Here is a 21,843-nt window from a genome sequence, read left to right as displayed (position 1 = left end):
TGCTCCAAAAATGCCCGAAAATTCTGATTTTAGTGTTCCGTTGAACCGAAATGATGAACCGGTTAAGGAGCCGGAAAAAGTGGTTGAAAAGGAAGAACGGGAAAAACCCGTAGTGAAACCATATCAACCACCGCTCCCATACCCAAGAAAACAACAACAAGAAAGGCTAAAGGCCGAAAGGTCAAAATTCCTAGATATGTTTAAACAAATTAACATAAATATGCCTTTCATTGATGTAATCTCAGGTATGCCCAAGTATGCTAAGTTCTTAAAAGACTTACTTACTAATCGGAAGAAAATGGAGGAACTTTCATCCGTCACCATGAATGCTAATTGTTCAGCAATTTTGATGAACAAAATACCAAAGAAATTAGCAGATCCTGGAAGTTTTACCATACCATGTCTCCTGGGAGATTTGGAATGCATTAAAGCATTAGCGGATTTAGGGGCTAGCATAAATTTAATGCCTTATTCATTATATGTTAAGCTAAACCCCGGGGTACTAAAACCAACCCGAATGGCAATTCAACTAGCGGACCGCTCTGTTAAATTCCCTCGTGGAATTTTAGAGAATATGTTGGTAAAAGTAGGTACCCTAGTATTTCCGGCTGACTTTGTAATTTTAGACATGGAGGAGGACACACGTGTGCCTCTTATATTAGGTCGACCTTTCCTCAATACCGCTAGAGCTATGATAGATGTTCATGGGCAGAAATTGACCCTTAGTATTGAGGATATGAAGGTTACCTTTTCCGTTGACCATGCTCTACAATACCCCGAGTCTACTGATGATCAATGTTATTATGTGCAAACCATAGACACATATTCGGAGTTATTGCAGGAATTTCCAGAATTGCAAGGTACGGGAGAATGCATTTTTGCGGAAGGTGATGAAGAGAATATGTTGGAAGAAGTGGAGATGTTGACCACCTTGATGGCTAACGGTTATGAGCCAAATGATGAAGAATACAGAAAGTTGGATTTAGGAAATGAGTACCGATGTAAAACATCGATTGAAGAACCTCCCGTTTTAGAACTCAAGCCACTTCCAAAACACTTGGAATATGCTTACCTACAAGAAGGTTCTACTCTCCCGGTTATCATTTCATCCGAACTCTCTGTAAGTGAGAAGTCTAAACTTGTTTCCATGTTAAAAGCCCAAAAAATGGCTCTAGCATGGAAAATTCATGACATCAAGGGTATAAGTCCCTCTTATTGTACGCATAAGATATTAATGGAAGATAACTATAAGCCATGTGTACAAAGACAAAGGCGACTCAACCCTAATATGCAAGAAGTTGTTAAAAAGGAGATTGTCAAACTCCTAGATGCAGGTCTCATTTATCCAATTTCGGATAGCCCTTGGGTGAGTCCGGTCCAATGCGTGCCCAAAAAGGGTGGCATGACCGTTGTCACAAATGAAGACGACCAATTAATTTCTACCAGGACTATCACGGGTTGGAGGGTATGTATTGATTACAGAAAATTAAATGATGCTACCCGAAAAGACCATTTTTCTCTTCCTTACATTGATCAAATGTTGGAAAGGTTGGCAGGAAAGAACTTTTATTGTTTTCTTGACTATTTCTCGGGATATTTCCAAATCCCTATAGCACCCGAGGACCAAGAGAAAATGACCTTTACATGCCCTTATGGTACTTTCTCCTATCGACGTATGCCCTTTGACTTATGCAATGCTCCTGCTACCTTTCAAAGGTGTATGGTAGCTATTTTTCATGATATGATTGAAGACTTTATGGAAGTATTCATGGATGACTTTTCAGTCTTCGGTGATTCTTTTGACTCATGTCTTCATAATCTTGAGCGTATGTTGATTAGGTGTGAAGAATCAAATCTTGTGCTAAACTGGGAAAAATGCCATTTTATAGTAAAAGAGGGCATTGTATTGGGTCATAAAATTTCTTGTGCAGGTCTGGAGGTGGATAGAGCTAAAGTGGAAGTCATAGCCAAATTACCACCACCGTCAAATGTAAAAGGCGTAAGAAGTTTTCTGGGGCACGCCGGTTTTTACCGGCGGTTCATTAAAGATTTTTCAAAAATTGCAACCCCCATGAACAAACTTCTTGAGAAAGACGCTCCATTTGTCTTTACGGATGAGTGTCTTACCGCCTTTAACCTACTTAAAGCAAAGCTCACACAATCACCCATTCTCATATCGCCGAATTGGTCAATACCATTCGAACTTATGTGTGACACTAGTGACTTTGCTATTGGTGCCGTCTTGGGGCAAAGAATTGAAAAACATTTCAAGCCCATTTATTATGCTAGCAAGACATTGCAAGGAGCCCAGCTTAATTACACTACCACCGAGAAGGAACTCTTGGCAATCGTCTTTTCGTTTGATAAATTCCGATCCTATTTGGTACTAGCAAAGACGGTTGTCTATACAGACCACTCGGCATTGAAGTACTTGCTTGCTAAGCAAGATGCTAAACCCCGGTTAATACGTTGGGTCTTGCTTTTGCAAGAATTCGACATCGATATTAAAGACAAAAAGGGGGCCGAAAACCTAGCTGCCGATCACCTTTCTCGACTTGAGAACCCGAATCTTGGGGTTCTCCATGAGACTGTTATCCAAGATAACTTTCCAGAAGAAAATCTCATGAAGATTGAGAAAATTGATGATCCATGGTTTGTAGACATAGCCAACTATCTTGCGGGTGGATTCCTAGAAACCGGTATGTCACATCAGAAACAAAAAAAAAATTTCAGTGACATAAAATACTATTTTTGGGAAAACCCGTATCTCTTCAAACGGTGTCCCGATGGGATAATCCGTCGATGTGTCTCCGGGGAAGAATGCAATCAGATTCTTCTCCAATGTCATCTTTGTCCCACTGGTGGACATTTCGGACCCCAAATCACGGGGAGAAAAGTCTATGAGGCCGGTTTTTATTGGCCTACCATCTTCAAGGATGCCCACCAAGTATGTAAATCATGCGATTCTTGCCAAAGGGCAGGAAAAATTAGTTAGAAAGACGAAATGCCTCAAAACATAATCCAAGTTTGTGAGGTTTTCGACATTTGGGGCATTGATTTCATGGGACCATTCCCAAAATCTAATTCTAACCAATACATACTCGTTGTAGTTGACTACGTGTCAAAATGGGCGGAGGCAAAGGCTCTCCCCACAAACGATGCACGAGTTGTTATAATTTTTCTTAAAGAGCTTTTTGCCCGATTTGGTACCCCAAAATCATTAATTAGTGACCGTGGTACCCATTTTTGCAACACCCAATTGGAAAAGGTGTTGAAACGATATGGAGTAACCCATAAAATTTCTACATCTTATCACCCACAAACAAGTGGGCAAGTTGAAAACACGAATCTGGCATTGAAAAGGATCCTTGAGAAAACAGTTGGATCAAATCCTAAGGTGTGGTCAACAAAGCTTGACGATGCTTTGTGGGCGTTTAGAACCGCCTACAAAACTCCTATTGGAACCACACCTTACCGCCTAGTCTATGGGAAGGCATGTCATCTCCCTTTGGAGATAGAGCACAAATCACATTGGGCTCTTAAGACATGTAATCTCGATCTTATGGAAGCGGGAAACCTTCGTCTAAACCAACTTAATGAGTTGGATGAGTTGAGACAAAATGCCTATGAAAACTCACTCATTTACAAGGAAAAGACCAAAGTTTGGCACGATAACCGTCTCAAGAATCCAAAAGATTTTAAAGAGGGTGATCGTGTTTTGTTATTTAACTCACGATTTAATCTTTTCCCTGGAAAACTCAAGTCCCGATGGATGGGACCATTTGTGGTTAATAAGGTTTTTCCATATGGAACGGTGGAGTTAAGAAACGCAAAAGGTGACACGTTTAAGGTAAACGGGCACAGGGTCAAACTATATGTTGATGGACCCATGAACATTGAAGATGAGGTCAACCTCATCTTTGACCCCAAAGCTACCTAAGTTTGGGGGAAGAGTCGAGTGAAGCAACTCAATTTTTAAACCTTCACGAATGTTAGAATTAGGATTGCGTGATTTTGAGTGATTCTGTGTGATTTTTTTTTTTACTTCTGTGATTACCTTAAAGTTACCAACTAAAGCTAAACTGATCAAAAGCGAAAAACAGTGAAGAACACATGGTGCGCGCTGCGCACCCTTGTTTGTGCGCCCCACGCACACCACTGAATTCATTATATCGAGAAAAATTTTGATCAGCAAGCTTCCTGAGTTAGTCTCTGGTACACTCCGCGCAAAACCAAAAAGAAAAACACCGTGCAAGCTTGTGCGCGCCGCGCACACTTCTGTGTGCGCTCCGCGCACCCCTCCGTTCAGCTACTTTTTGGTTCAATTATTGTGGGGCCCACTTTTAATTCTCAACCACAAAAACCCCAACCCCGATTTCTGCCATTTTTCATCCCCAAATTCTGCATCTATCTCTTCCAAACTCAAAAACCTACCAAACCCTAACCAATTTTCATCCAATCTTCACCAAATCTCTTCCATTTTCAAGCAAATTCAATATGAGGAGAGTATGTTCATGTTCTTCTACTTTTTATTCTTTTTAATACATCGATTTTAATCTCTTAATTTCGAATTTGTTGAAGAATTTAAGTGGGTTTTCTTTAAATTCATGATTTTTATGAACATTAACATGCTATAATTATTATGTACACCTTGTATGCCTTAAAATTGAGATTCCATTGTATTTTTATGATATTCTTATGAATCTAGGGTTTACATGCCAATAGAATTGCTAGCTTGATAATGTGTTAAGGATAGTTTGTGTGGCAAAATATCTAAACGAAACAGGGACAAGAAATATAAACCCTATTGTAGGTGGTCACTATATCACTCGAATAGCGAGCTCGTTTGGAATTAACTTTGACCGGCTAGTAGCAAATCCGGACATGATGGAACCTTTGGGAAGTATATACTATATCAATGCCCAATTTTTGCAGCTCGACCAACACAATCGGCTCATTCCCTTTGTTCCTAGGATGGAACCACCTCAAAACCCACCCCGTGCCCACGATCATGAAGCAGGTGGTAGCGGTGTCGGACGAGAAAATGTGCAGGAGGAGGTTCACATGGAGGAACCTGAAAGTGAAGAAGAATTACCTCAGTTTCAAAGGAGAAGGCGTAGGCAGACGCAAAGGACACGGGAAGAAGAGTTGGAGGAAGTGATTTCCGGTTTTCATGATTTTCGGGTTGGTTATCAACACAGAGATGACCAATATGAAGAACAAAGGCGACAATTTAACGAATTTCAGGAAGAACAACGGGAGCATAATAGGGCTTCAAGGTATGATCAAACGTGGGGGAATTACAGGGGCGATTGGCTTCGCCATAATGTTAGTTTGTATATGCAACACCCACAGGATTATTATGCCACTTCCTACCAAAACCCGACCTATTATAACACACCGAACAGAGTTCCGAGTCCTCCCTTATACGATGAGCAAGCGGCTATGCAGGATGCACAGACACGCTTTGAGGACCAATACCCGCGCGGGAGACCTCGAAATGATGGTTCGGGAACCTACTCCGGATGGCCTTTTGGTAATTTCTCTAGTGATGATTAGAGGGCAAATGTACCTTATTTGATGATTGGTAACAATTTGGTGATTTTTCAGAAGCTTTGGTTTGTAATTATTTGAATATTTGTATTGTAGACTAATGTTTGTGGTGGTTGTGTTAAAAACACCTTTTTTATCTATTTAAATTTTGTGTGCTTGTTTATTTCTTATTGTTAAGGTTTAGTGATGCTGGCATTAAGTTCAGCAACGTACAAAAATTTTGGAATTTGTGATAGAGATCAAGGAATGAATGATGTTCTTATGCTGGCATTAAGTTCAGCGCCATCGCTCACCTAAGTTTCACGATCTCAGGCTTATTATCAAGGTTTTTCGAACTCTTTTCACACAAATGCCCTCGTGAATTTAAGTAATAAGATTTAAGTAATGAGGGCCTTACTTAATCTCAAGTGTGGGGAGAGGTAATTCTCTCGGGTACATCTTGGCTTACTTTCGAATTCTTAATGGAATGGTGAAATTTTTTTTGAAATTTTATCTTCATAAATTCAAGTTTTGTTTAAAATTTGTAGATTTTAAAACTAGGTGTATAAACCGAAATTATTATCACGAAACAAATTTAGAAACAACCAAATGATTGAATTTATTTCGGTTAAAAGTCATAAAACTAGTAATCATATAAAAGGGATAATCAACATGTTTTACCACATTCTTAATGGAAATAATTATTAAAGCCTTAACGAAAAAGCCAAGTGTGGGGGATTTTACCAATCTTTTCGAATTACTATCACAAATTTTGCAAAATTAAAACGATTAAAGTACGTTTGGCTTGAAAAAGGATTAAAAGTCACTAAACGAAAGGATGCATCTAGTTCATCCTTGAAGGAAGTAAAGTCTTCCGAATTTCACCTTACTTGATATAGCAAACTTCCTAAACTATATCATTTCATACTAATATCATTTCACGATATAAGGTACAGTGGGAAGGGAAAGTCTTGAACTTTCAAACCCGAAAATAAACTTGGTAGGGTAAATCCAAGTCGCTATCCAGTGCAAGACCGATTATGGTGTATAAGCTGGAGCAGGATATGTCCCGCGCGATAGCTTAGTCTTCGCAGTTTTAACCCTCGATCTTAATTGTACAAAATTGTCATGAAAGACCGATATTTATATCGCGTCAGGGGGCGCCCGGTTAAGAGTTCCATGATACTACAATCATGGGGGCGAATAGCTTGCTAATCGCCGACTGAGACTTCGGTTTTCAGTTACCCTCAACCGGAATTTAAGGTTAAAACCGGAAAATGTGTCTAGTTAAAAAAACTAGCAATGACATTTTCAAAATCTTAAAACGTTTTCTCAAAGATCCAATTTTTCCTAAGGATCCAAATTTTTAAAGAACTTTCATCGAAGTTCACCTCTCCCAAGCAATCCAAATGTGTGCGTGTGTTTCAAAAATTGTGTGTGTACCCTCACGAGTGTGTATTCCAATTGTGTAAACATGTGTTCATATAGCGTGAGTTGTGTTACAAAATAATGTGTGTGTTTTGTGTACTTCGTGTGAATCGTGTGAAAATTGTGTACCATATAGCGTGAGTCTTTGTGTGTGTTTTGCGTGATTCGTGTGATTTGTGTATAATGTACTTCAAACAATGTTTTTGATTCATATATATTTGTGTTTTGTATACGCATGATTAGAACAAGACTTGCTTGAGGACAAGCAAGAGTTAAGTGTGGGGGATTTTGATATTACTCAAAATAGACATATCATTAGTCACAATATCAAGTCCTATCGTCGGTTATTTCATACGAATTTGTAATATTTCCATTATTATTCCGTTGTATTGTAATTAAGCATAGAATCATTGAATACTTGAAGAAATGTTGAAGATAATGAATGAAACAACTCAAAGATCAAAACCAGAACAAGAAACGAAGAAACGGAAAAATGAAAGCTACAGTGCGCGCCGCGCACTATCCGCGCACTCAAGACTTTAATTAGAACATTTGATTAAAATGGAAACCAGAGAGCGCCCCGCGCAAGTTCAACAGAGCGCGCCGCGCACTTCGCCGCGCACAAGTACCTGAAACGTCCAAATTGAAGTGCGATCGTGAACTGGAAAGTAAAAGTGTGGTAGGTGAGTAGTGCGCTCCACGCACCCCTTATGTGCGCGCTGCGCACAGTGCTTTCCAGCTACTTTTCAGCCTTTTTAAACCTCTTTCCGGCTTCATTCCAAGTGTGCCAGTTTTCTTTCTGTTCAGAGACGAAAACATATCATTCAAAACAGTTCTTGAGCTTATCAAAGTGCATCTAAACACTAAAATCATTGAAGATTCAAGGATCATTCAAGGGATTCATCCAAGATTACTCTAAAAAGGTCAATCTTGTATTTACAATGAATTCTATCTTTGTTACTGTTATGTTTAAGTTTTCTAGCATGATTGTTGGCTAGTTCCTTTTATGTTCATCTAGATAAATAACCGAGATGTTGAATGTTTACTTTTGATTGATAGTTACCATGCACGATAGTTTGATGTTTGAATACAAGAACCATTCTTGTTAAGTTTAATCTTTTCGATTCAACTAGTTAGTATACTTGTTCAACTAAGAAACACCATCTTGCTGATTTAGTATATTGATTTACACCTAGTGACAAGTGTTTGCCCGTCTTTTACCAAAAGGGGTAAGTTGCGTTCAAACGGTTAATCTATATAGGAATGTAAGAACGACTCTTGTAGATACTCTCAGATAGCTTAATTGATATGTGTAGTTGTCTAGGTGAACGATCAATTCCCTAGAATCTGTCATGCATATTTTCACTACCCAATTCCGTATAACTAATAGGTGTTAGTAATTTGCCTTATCTAGTGACGTTTATAGGGATCTTATTACCACACTTAATTGTTTACTTGGATTGGGTGAATTGAACATTTAACCAGACCAAGGGAATGAACTAAGCTAAACCATTAGTTGACATAGGAGTGGATCATGATCAACACACCATTGACTTGATCATTCTTCAAGTCTTTAGACTAGTTGAATTAGTTGATTACAAATAGGAGGTCTTAGATGACAAGAACATCACTTGCGTCGTGTAATCCCGTTTGAGTGTTTATTCAAGACTACTCTTGGTAAACCGATCAATTAGTTCTCGTGCATAACCAATCAATCCGATCTTAATCCTAAATAAACATTCACATCGAGGGTAAAAAGTCTAGATGAACATATTTCATCTCTTTGATATCAAAACTATCTTAATTGCTTTCCTTGCACTTATAAATTTAAAAGACCAAAAATATTGTTTTTACTTTTACTCTTCTCTGATTTGGCTAATCGTTAAATAAGTCACAAAACATAAAGCTTGTACCTTTAAGCTTCATTTACTTAGTTAATCATAATATAGTTTATAATTCTAGTTTGACTAATTCAACTGTCCTTGGAACGATACACGGAACTAAACCAGTTACTATACTACTACACGATCGGGTACACTGCCCGTTAGTGTGTAGCAATCTCTAATCGGTATTTTTCCATATTATTTTATACGACAATTCATATACCACTTTACGACCATCATATGCAGTACATCTAGGTATAAACGTGGAAAACCAACTGAAGAAGACAGTGATGAAAATGGACCTCCTGCAAAAGTATTGTGGTATTTCCCTATCATACCAAGATTGAAGAGGTTATTTGCGAATGCCAAAACTACAAAATTATTATGTTGGCATGCGGAAGAGCGTAAAAAGGATGGAAAAATAAGACATGTGGTCGATTCAGTTCAATGGAGAACTATTGATAACGAATTTGAAGACTTTGGGAATGAGATACGAAATATTAGGTTGGGACTTAGTTCAGATGGAATGAATCCTTTCGGAGATTTGAGTAGCGGTCATAGCACGTGACCTATTTTGTTATGCATTTACAACCTTCCATCTTGGCTATGTATGAAACGAAAACACATAATGCTATCCCTTTTAATTCAAGGCCCAAAACAACCTAGAAACGACATTGATGTTTATTTGGCACCGTTGATTGATGACTTAAAGTTACTATGGGATACCGGTGTACAAGTCTATGATTCATACAAGAAAGAGTACTTCCAACTACGGGCAATGCTTTTTTGCCCCATTAACGATTTTCCAGCGTATGGTAATTTGTCTGGATATACTACGAAAGGGAAAAAGGCATGTCCTGTTTGTGAGAAAAATACTCACTCGATATGGTTGAAAAATTGTAGGAAACCAGCATTTATGGGACATAGAAGAGAGCTTGCGGTGAATCACCCTTATCGCTCCAAAAAAGACTTATTTGATGGTACTATAGAGAAAAGCGTTCTACCGCCACGATCGGATGGAAAAACTATTTTCAAAATGGTTAAGAAGCTAAAAGTTGTGTTGGGAAAAACCGGTAATGGTCCGCCGAAAGGGATGTGGAAAAAATCCATATTTTGGGAATTACCGTATTGGAAGCATTTGCGCATCCGACATTGTCTAGATGTTATGCATATCGATAAAAATGTTTGTGAAAGTTTGGTGGGGTTACTGTTGAACATTCCTGGAAAAACAAAAGACGGAATTAAGGTTCGAAAGGACATGGAACTAATGAATATAAGACCTGAGTTAACACCTAAACCAATACCAGGAAGGATCACCAAGTTTCTTCCCCCAGCTTGTTACACCATGTCGAAGGACGAGAAAACTAAATTTTGCGAATGTTTATATGGTGTTAAGATTCCATCAGGTTATTCGTCTAACATTAGGAAATTGGTTTCGATGAAAGATTTGAAGTTATCCGGTATGAAGTCACATGACTGCCATGTACTAATGACTCAGATGATTCCTATTGCAATTCGTGGAATTTTACCTGATCGCATACGACACACAATAACAAAACTATGCTTATTTTTCAACATGATTCATTCGAAGGTGATTGATCCTGAGGTTTTGAATGAATATCAAAGAGATATTATACTCACTCTTTGTGAACTTGAGATGTATTTTCCACCTTCTTTCTTTGATGTCATGGTTCACTTGGTTTCTCACATTGTCGGAGAAATCAGGGAATCCGGTCCAGTTTTCTTAAGCTACATGTATCCATTCGAAAGATATATGAGTATCTTAAAAGGGTATGTAAGGAACCACAATCGACCAGAAGGTAGTATCGTCGAAGGATATGCTTCCGAAGAGGTCATTGACTTCTGCACAGATTATATGGATGGGATCAAAAGTGTCGGGATTCCATTAAGTCGACATGAAGGTAGACTATCTGGCCAAGGGACAATTGGGCGCGATTTGGGGTATCCAAAAAATGTTGGCGATATACATGATGCACATTTTACTGTGTTACAACACACTACAGCTATTGATCCGTACATACAAGAGCACGAGCGGTGATTGAAACGAGAGAACCATCAATGGAATGCAAAATGGTTGGCTAAAGAACACAAAGACAAATTTTCAGAATGGTTAAAAGATAAAGTTAGGAGCACACTTCCAGATGTTGATAAAACAGTACAGGTTTTAGCATTCGGTCCCAGACAAGTGATAAGATATCAAGGCTATGAGATTAATGGGTATACATTTCACACCAAAACACAAGATGATAAGGGTAGGACACAAAATAGCGGAGTGACGGTCATAGCCTCTCAGACTGAAGTAACCATTGTCAATCGTGAAGAAAGATTAAGGATCGCTAAAAAATCATATTACGGTGCCATTAAAGAAATATGGGAATTAGAATACGGTGGTTCGGTCTTTGTACCCTTGTTTAGATGTAAGTGGGCTGATAATCAAAAAGGAGTTAAAATTGATGAAGATGGTTTTACAACAGTAAATCTATCCACTAATGGTTATCCGACAGAACCATTTGTTTTAGCAACACTAGTTACTCAAGTATTTTATATTGAAGACCCGAAGGAAAGCAGGTGGCACGTGGTACAATTCGGAAAACGACGGATTGTTGGTGTTGAAGATGTTGTCGATGAGGAAGAATACGACCAATTTGACGAGTTACCTCCCTTTTCAGTCGGTGTTGCACCTATGAATGAAGTTAATGAAAATGATACAATTTATTTCAGAGAAGACCACCGTGAGGGAGACGAGGTCCAAGATACATAAAATTTTATTATTGATATTTTTATTATGAAGTTGTAGGTATTTTTTAATTATTGAATTTAGATTTTTTAAATTTTTTATACACACAAGATTTATTGTGTTAATATTTAATACTTATTGATATTATTTTTATAGAGTAAGCTTTTATTATTATTTTACTGAAATCTATTATTATTATTATTATTTTTAATAATATTAGTATTATTTTCTTAATCATGTAATTAAACCAATTAACATTGAAATTAAGATTGGTAATTGTTACCCGCTAAATAATTCATCATCGACCGCCAAATTATTAAAATCTATTCAAATAATTCAAATCTAATACACGATTACACAAAAACCAGCACAGATCAACTTTCTTCTCGTAACCGCCATAGAACAACACGACTTCAACCCTAATACCCCAAGCTTCGATCGAAAACCCCTAAATCATTTACTACAATACTCGGATGCTTCAACGTATTTGAATTCTTAATTAAACCATTGGAATTCTTCATTAACCTATTTCCTGCTTCAATTCGAACCAACTGCATAAAATCGACAATATCTGCTTCAATCATGTATCATGGTACTTGTATTAATTGATTATAGTATATGTATATATAGCTAATTAGGATAGATGTATTTATACATATACAGAATTATGAATTATAATTTATGAATATTGTGTCTGTACAGTTATAAGTGTAAATGGTTTTGTACAGTTAATTGAAAATGTTAGTAATGTTATGTACAGTTAATTATGAATTATGACTTATGAATTATGAATATTGTGTACAGAATAATGAATCAAATGGTTTTGTACAGAATTATGAATTATAAATTATGAATATTGTGAATTACGAATTATGAATATTGTGATTATATTATGAATTATGAATTATGAATATTGTGTCTGTATGAAATGATGATTTATGAATATTGTGTCTGTACAGAATTATGGTTTTGTACATAATTATGAATTATGAGTATTGTGTCTGTACAGTTAATTGAAAATGTTAGTAATGGTACATTTGTATTTACTAATGTGTATGATGTACAGAATCAAAACAATAACATTGCAATTGATATGGGTGTTGTTGTCCAACAACCACAAAGGAATAACAAGACAAAGAGAGGTGTTAACAAACTAAAAACACCAGTGGTTCCGATTGAGATAGAGTTTAACAATTTCGGGGAAGCCATTGGAGAAAATCAAAAGATTTTTTCCACTAATATAGGTGTTATAACTACGCGAAGGATTGATTATCTTGTAGATGATTGGCAACTAATACCTAAAAAGGAGAAAGATGCATTATGGTTGGAAATCAAGGTAACCAATTAATGATTTTAGCGTATGTATTCGTTATTTATTTCTGTATCAACTAAGTTTAATTCAACAGGAAACACATTTCATCCGAGATGATTTCGCAAAGATAAAAACACTTCATCATTGCAACGGGGCATTTAAGAGATTTAGGTACAAGTTACGCAAGTATATGGATGAAAATCTGCTTCCTTATGAAGAAGTTGAAGATTATTTTTTCATTACCCCGGATAAATGGAGAACGTTTTGTGAACGAGAAAATACACCAGCAAAAAGGGTTAGTTTTATTCATTGAACGTCTAATGGTTTTGTATTTAGATTGTGCTATTTTAACTGACGTGTTTTGTAATCATATGTAACATGTTAAGGAACTACGAGAAAAAGGGAGGAAAAACGCGTTGAAACAAAATAAAGATGATTATGCCCGTGTTGGTCGGTCAGGATATCGTGGCCATGAAAAAAAGTGGGAGCTGGAAAAAAATAATCCTAACAAGCGTACGATATACCATGATATCAGTAATCCCGCTGCGAGGAATTATGTTTTGGGCAGGATGAGGCCAGATAAAGAAGTGAAGACGAAATCTCTCGCGACAAATTCATCGCTTATAGATAAAATTGTATTAGAATTTAATTTGTATTAATTTATATTCTTATAATTAAGTATTTAAAATACTTGTATGACATAAACTTTTTTGTTTATTTGTTTCAGGTTAGGACGGATAAAGCGGGTGGGGATGCGTTGTTAGAACATGCAGGGAAAGAACATGGAGGTAGAACTAGGGGTTTTAGTAGCATGTTAGGCTATAGCATGGGCCTACAACGAAAAAGACAAAAGGTAGAACAAGTATTTACAGTGGAAAATATAAAGGCAATAGTAGACGAGCGTATAGACGAGCGTATAGAAGAGCGTAAAACAAAAGAAAATTCCGGTTCACATGCTGACTCAGAGATACAGATGCCACTAATGGACACACAAGTAGTAGATGAACAAGTGATGTGGCATGATGAGGTAGTTGATAACAATCAAGATCTGGAAGAACAAATAAGAGTTGAGGAAATGCGTAGAGAGGATGAAAGGCGGATAGAGGAGGAAAAAACGAGGGTGGAGGAAAGGCGTAGAAAGGAGGACAGGCGGATAGAGGTACAAAAGAGTAGGGAGGAGGAAAGGTGTATAGAGGAGGAACACAGGAGACAGGTTGAACAGTGAAGAGTAGTTGAACAGCAAAGGGTGACGAAACAACATAACGTGGAGGGACTAGCCATGCAAAATCAAGGGTCTCGTGAATCGAGGGATCGGGCGAAATAAAAATCGCTGTTAAATTTGCAAACCACACAGGTGAAATGTCCCGTTCTTATCGATTAAAAACGTTCCATATTAATTGATTTCGTTGCGAGGTTTTGACCTCTATATGAGACGTTTTTCAAAGACTGCATTCATTTTAAAACAAACCATAACCTTTATTTCATCAATAAAGGTTTAAAAAGCTTTACGTAGATTATCAAATAATGATAATCTAAAATATCCTGTTTACACACGACCATTACATAATGGTTTACAATACAAATATGTTACAACAAAATAAGTTTCTTGAATGCAGTTTTTACACAATATCATACAAGCATGGACTCCAAATCTCGTCCTTATTTAAGTATGCGACAGCGGAAGCTCTTAATAATCACCTGAGAATAAACATGCTTAAAACGTCAACAAAAATGTTGGTGAGTTATAGGTTTAACCTATATATATCAAATCATAATAATAGACCACAAGATTTCATATTTCAATACACATCCCATACATCCCATACATAGAGATAAAAGTCATTCATATGGTGAACACCTGGTAACCGACATTAACAAGATGCATATATAAGAATATCCCCATCATTCCGGGACACCCTTCGGATATGATATAAATTTCGAAGTACTAAAGTATCCGGTACTTTGGATGGGGTTTGTTAGGCCCAATAGATCTATCTTTAGGATTCGCGTCAATTAGGGTGTCTGTTCCCTAATTCTTAGATTACCAGACTTAATAAAAAGGGGCATATTCAATTTCGATAATTCAACCATAGAATGTAGTTTCACGTACTTGTGTCTATTTTGTAAATCATTTATAAAACCTGCATGTATTCTCATCCCAAAAATATTAGATTTTAAAAGTGGGACTATAACTCACTTTCACAGATTTTTACTTCGTCGGGAAGTAAGACTTGGCCTCTGGTTGATTCACGAACCTATAACAATATATACATATATATCAAAGTATGTTCAAAATATATTTACAACACTTTTAATATATTTTGATGTTTTAAGTTTATTAAGTCAGCTGTCCTCGTTAGTAACCTATAACTAGTTGTCCACAGTTAGATGTACAGAAATAAATCGATAAATATTATCTTGAATCAATCCATGACCCAGTGTATATGTATCTCAGTATTGATCACAACTCAAACTATATATATTTTGGAATCAACCTCAACCCTGTATAGCTAACTCCAACATTCACATATAGAGTGTCTATGGTTGTTCCGAAATATATATAGATGTGTCGACATGATAGGTCGAAACATTGTATACGTGTCTATGGTATCTCAAGATTACATAATATACAATACAAGTTGATTAAGTTATGGTTGGAATAGATTTGTTACCAATTTTCACGTAGCTAAAATGAGAAAAATTATCCAATCTTGTTTTACCCATAACTTCTTCATTTTAAATCCGTTTTGAGTGAATCAAATTGCTATGGTTTCATATTGAACTCTATTTTATGAATCTAAACAGAAAAAGTATAGGTTTATAGTCGGAAAAATAAGTTACAAGTCGTTTTTGTAAAGGTAGTCATTTCAGTCGAAAGAACGACGTCTAGATGACCATTTTAGAAAACATACTTCCACTTTGAGTTTAACCATAATTTTTGGATATAGTTTCATGTTCATAATAAAAATCATTTTCTCAGAATAACAACTTTTAAATCAAAGTTTATCATAGTTTTTAATTAACTAACCCAAAACAGCCCGCGGTGTTACTACGAAGGCGTAAATCCGGTTTTATTGTGTTTTTCGTGTTTCCAGGTTTTAAATCATTAAGTTAGCATATCATATAGATATAGAACATGTGTTTAGTTGATTTTAAAAGTCAAGTTAGAAGGATTAACTTTTGTTTGCGAACAAGTTTAGAATTAACTAAACTATGTTCTAGTGATTACAAGTTTAAACCTTCGAATAAGATAGCTTTATATGTATGAATTGAATGATGTTATGAACATCATTACTACCTTAAGTTCCTTGGATAAACCTACAGGAAAAAAGAAAAATGGATCTAGCTTCAACGGATCCTTGGATGGCTCGAAGTTCTTGAAGCAGAATCATGACACGAAAACAAGTTCAAGTAAGATCATCACTTGAAATAAGATTGTTATAGTTATAGAAATTGAACAAAAGTTTGAATATGATTATTACCTTGTATTAGAATGATAACCTACTGTAAGAAACAAAGATTTCTTGAGGTTGGATGATCACCTTACAAGATTGGAAGTGAGCTAGCAAACTTGAAAGTATTCTTGATTTTATGTAACTAGAACTTGTAGAATTTATGAAGAACACTTAGAACTTGAAGATAGAACTTGAGAGAGATAAATTAGATGAAGAAAATTGAAGAATGAAAGTGTTTGTAGGTGTTTTTGGTCGTTGGTGTATGGATTAGATATAAAGGATATGTAATTTTGTTTTCATGTAAATAAGTCATGAATGATTACTCATATTTTTGTAATTTTATGAGATATTTCATGCTAGTTGCCAAATGATGGTTCCCACATGTGTTAGGTGACTCACATGGGTTGCTAAGAGCTGATCATTGGAGTGTATATACCAATAGTACATACATCTAAAAGCTGTGTATTGTACGAGTACGAATACGGGTGCATACGAGTAGAATTGTTGACGAAACTGAACGAGGATGTAATTGTAAGCATTTTTATTAAGTAGAAGTATTTTTATAAGTGTATTGAAGTCTTTCAAAAGTGTATAAATACATATTAAAACACTACATGTATATACATTTTAACTGAGTCGTTAAGTCATCGTTAGTCGTTACATGTAAGTGTTATTTTGAAACCTTTAGGTTAACGATCTTGTTAAATGTTGTTAACCCAATATTTATAATATCAAATGAGATTTTAAATTATTATATTATCATGATATTATCATGTATGAATATCTCTTAATATGATATATATACATTAAATGTCTTTACAATGATAATCGTTACATATATGTCTCGTTTAAAAATCATTAAGTTAGTAGTCTTGTTTTTACATATGTAGTTCATTGTTAATATACTTAATGATATATTTACTTATCATAGTATCATGTTAACTATATATATATATATATATATATATATATATATATATATATATATATATATATATATCATCATATAGTTTTTACAAGTTTTAACGTTCGTGAATCACCGGTCAACTTGGGTGGTCAATTGTCTATATGAAACATATTTCAATTAATCAAGTCTTAACAAGTTTGATTGCTTAACATGTTGGAAACATTTAATCATGTAAATATCAATCTCAATTAATATATATAAACATGGAAAAGTTCGGGTCACTACAACAGGTAATTGGCAGTTGTTCATTCACTTAAAATTGGATTATAAACTAATAAATACATTTATTGTTTTGCTGTTATTTTTAAGAGCCGGTTGTAGTCTACTTATTTCACCCGGATCGTATAGACCATATTGTATGTGCGAAGGGTACGATATACCCAACCAACGAAGATACAGAAGTAGATGGGGAAAAAGTGTTACCTTTTTACATGAAGGTTAAAATAACAAAAATTATTAAGGGTTACATGTCCACGAGAATTCCAATACCGCTAAAAGGCGTTTCAAAAGATTCGAAGAAGGAGATCTTAAAGGATGTCGTAGGACTACATGTTCAATGGCCTGTTATGAAAATGGCTCCCTTCGATCGTACTGTGCAAGAAAGTAATGGGAAAATACCAGGGTTGACACCACAATCAGTGATTGAATTGCAACAAATAAAGGTTATTGTTTTTACTCTCAATTATTGTAAAAAAATTTTACTCATTATTCTTCTATGTGATACATAACTTTATACTTTTAACTGTAAATGTAATTTTTCCTTATTCATGTTCACTATAGACGCATACAGAAATCATGTTGCTGAATCCCAAAAGTACAGAACCTGTACCGTGTGCTAGGGGGATTTTGTATGGAACCGACCATACCCTAATACATGGACAACGTATGTTACCAGGATACATGAAGGTGTCAGTAAAACATGTCTTGCCTCGCTATGAATCTGTGTTGCTTCCAATACCAGATAAAGATTTTGAGATTAATACATTGAAGGAAGCTGTAGGGGCTTTCATACCATGGCCTGTCTTGAGAATGCGTATGTTAAATAAAAAGGTACCTACATAATTGCTTATTTTTAGAATTTCCTAAAATGATAAATCACTAACATACAACAATAACTACAAAACTAGTGTGATTAGTAACTATTTTTTAATGTAAATATTATATTTGTTAACAGGAGTGTGAAACAAAATCAAACACTGGTGAATTACAAAAAAAATTTGATAAAAATGTTGCTCCAAGTAATAAGCAGATGGATATAAGTGTTGCTCCTATTAGTAAGAAGGTATATGTTCAATGAGGTACTCACCATATATAATTCAACTTAAAAAATTATATTAATATATAAGAAAATTTTGATGATGTGGCGTTCAGGTTGTTGCAACTAACCAACCAATAACAGATTTACAAAAAAAGAAAAAACAAGATGTGCTTACCCAGCTGATCATATTGGAGAATGCCATACCCGACAGACCAATTGTACAAGAAGTGTATACTAGATGGATGACTAGAGAAGATCCTACATCCGGATGTACACTTAATACCCCTCCTGGTGTGTTTGCAGGCGTAACAGGTAATTTGGTAACTACGATTGATGTTGATGACATCATGACATTTTGGAAAAAGGGTTGGTTGGATTGCAGCATTATATTTTCCTTCATGATGTAAGTACATTTATGTTATCTTTTGCACATGTTTTCATATTCATATAGGTTACATTGACAGTAACATGTTTTCATATGTTTCATATTTTACTTATGCACATGTTTGACTATAGTTTAAGTTGAACGGTAATATCATTTGGCCTTTTACTTCATATTTGTTAGGGGTCTACACAACTTTATGAAAATAGCCTTTACCAAACCATATGGGTTAATTAACCCTTATTCGATCCAAGGCAAATTGATTGAATCTGGCAAAAATGATGTGATAGACTACTTGAAGACCGCCTTCAAATCCACTTATGATTATTTCTTCGCACCATATGTTCAGAAGTATGTAAATCTTCAAATTATATCATCACTAATATATATAACAATGCTTATATATATTTTTTTCTTCTAAATGAACGTTGTTTTTGTTTTTCTAGAGGCCACTGGGTGTTGTTTTTTGTATCGCTAAAAGAGAACAAAGGAATTATACTTGATTCACTGAATAGGAAACAACAGAAGACGATAAACAATTATCTACTCGCAGATTGTATAAATCAGTAAGACGGCTTTGTTTATTTTAATTAATTGTTTATTTAAATAATATTTTAAATAACAGTATTCTGCATTAACTGTTAATTATTTGTATTTTTATCTAATTTTCAATAGGGCTAGGGGTCCTTTGAAATGGGAAGTAGTCAAGGTTTGTACAAACATCTATAGTCTTATGTTAATGTTGAGGTTCATATGTTTATGTTAATGTTATTGTATACGTTTTACATGTTAAACGCGTTTGCAATTGTCATGCAGTGCAATCAACAACCAGGCAGTTGGGAGTGTGGTTACTATGTCCTCAGTTGGATGTATTCGATCACAAGTGGTGGTATAAAGAGAGAATTTCGTATTGACGAAGTAAGTTGTTGGTATTGTGAAAAATTACTAAATTATTTCTGTTTGTATATTTTTAAATATAACTTATACTTTATTATATATGTTAATATAAAATATATAATAAAGTATATATTGGGAATCTATTTGAAATCTACAGCTTTCGTGGGATGAACGTTGCCTTTCTACCATCGATCTAGACGATATTTTTGAAAGATGGCATTTGTGGAGTCCTTTTTGATCTCAACAAGGTATGTTATAATGGTTGTATAATTATAAGTTAAATTAACTGTTTGTATTACTATTTGCACTGATCAACAATCATTTTGCATATCAAGTTTGCATTAATTGATGTCATATTTGGACGTTTATGTAGGTTTATAGCAGAATGACATACTTGGATGCTTACTAAATGGGCAGAATGCTAGTTGGGCGTGATATATATTTGGTGCAAAGACTTTCGTTTTTTCTATGTTTAAAGTATATTAACGATAGATGTATTTTGTATTACATTTTGTTAGATATAGGTACAAATCAAATACATTATGTCAATTGTATAGTTGAGTGTGGTGTAACAATTTTAATTTGTCTATCTGTAGAATGTTTATACATTTATTTATAATCATGTAATAATTTTTTCAGTTAAACCACTTTTACAGCACATTTTAATTGCCAGCAGAAACTTACCTAGCTAACACGTCTAATTGGTAACTTGCAAACACGTCTAATTGCTAACACGTCTATTTACTAACACGTCTAATTGATAGTCTGTTGTATTTGGCGTGAAATTTTAAATGGTAGTTAATATTAGCGGCTATTTAAAAATTTAATATTATATTCTGATATTTAAAAAATTTGGAAAAAAAATGGCGGGCACAAGTTAATACGGGACACGACTAATTGGGTTTTCAAATTCATCAAGAATTACTAACAACACGACTAATTACACTAACGGAACACGTCCAAATGGCTTTTGACCACGTCTATTTGAAGTAATGGAACACGTCTAACTGACATAACGGACCACGTCTAATTGAGATAACGGAACACGTCTAACTACCTACCGTCTAACCCTCTGTTGAACACGTCTATTTGTTGAGATTCGGCACGTCTATATAAGTTTATTAGACCGGTGCAAGGAACCGGTGTAATTGGCAATATCAATTAGAGCTGTGCCATTTAGACGTGTCATTCAACACGTCTACATGACCTTTTACACACGTCCAAATATCCCGTTCTGTAGTAGTGTGAATCTCCTATCTCCTACATAGTAAAAACTAGGTTTATATGGCTCGCGTTGTTGGTAAAAAAAATGCAAAAAGAAAGAACAATACCTCCTTTTCACAATTACAAATGTTAGAATATTAGATTAGGCCCAAGTCCAATATGTGGGCTTGAGACCATTAGGATTTTTATCTTCGCTTTTTTAATAATAAGGATGGATTAGTGAATAAAAAGATTTGACGGGATGATAAATTGAATGGAGGTGGTGACGGCTATGTGATTTAACCATGATCATACCGCTCCGATACCATGTTAAAGAATAGAATCCGGTGAATATTATTGATAACGTTGAACACTATTTATAAAGTACATAAACTCTAACCATCTTAATTCTAATAGTCTCAAGCTCACATATTGGACTTTTAATCTAATATTTCTAACAACAAAAATCCCTAAAAAATACCGTATAAAACAAAGTAAAAATAAAAAGTATAGTTACCGCAAAAAAGACATGAACATTGATACGACACACGATTGTATAGTATAATTTAAGTTAAAAATTAATTTAGTTTAAGAATTTAGCAAAAGAGAAAAATGAATAAATAATGAAATCTTTGTTAAAAGATATCAAGAAAAAGGTCTAATATGGGGGAAAATGTTTACCGTCCTTGGAAAAGAAAAAAGAAAAACAAAATAGAAGTGTAGCATCGTTAAGAGGAAAATATAGCAGTACATAGTTGTGACATATTC

General features: G+C 35.1%; 1 protein-coding gene across 1 annotated transcript in view; it reads left to right on the top strand.

The window, feature by feature from the left end:
• The first annotated feature begins 17,802 nt into the window (after positions 1-17,802).
• LOC139870065 (ABC transporter G family member 39-like) overlaps positions 17,803-21,843 on the top strand; it is a 73,443-nt gene continuing 69,402 nt past the window's right edge. Inside the window, 10 exon segments of the mRNA XM_071857938.1 lie at positions 17,803-17,997; positions 18,116-18,385; positions 18,510-18,617; positions 18,707-18,905; positions 19,045-19,056; positions 19,185-19,326; positions 19,422-19,541; positions 19,651-19,684; positions 19,792-19,893; positions 21,461-21,610. Coding sequence (XP_071714039.1) covers positions 17,803-17,997; positions 18,116-18,385; positions 18,510-18,617; positions 18,707-18,905; positions 19,045-19,056; positions 19,185-19,326; positions 19,422-19,541; positions 19,651-19,684; positions 19,792-19,893; positions 21,461-21,610 — 1,332 coding nt within the window.

Source organism: Rutidosis leptorrhynchoides, chromosome 1 (genome assembly GCF_046630445.1).
Source record: "Rutidosis leptorrhynchoides isolate AG116_Rl617_1_P2 chromosome 1, CSIRO_AGI_Rlap_v1, whole genome shotgun sequence".
Classification (NCBI taxonomy): Eukaryota; Viridiplantae; Streptophyta; class Magnoliopsida; order Asterales; family Asteraceae; genus Rutidosis; species Rutidosis leptorrhynchoides.
Note: the sequence above shows the minus strand (reverse complement) of the source record. Positions and strands in the feature narration are given on the sequence as shown.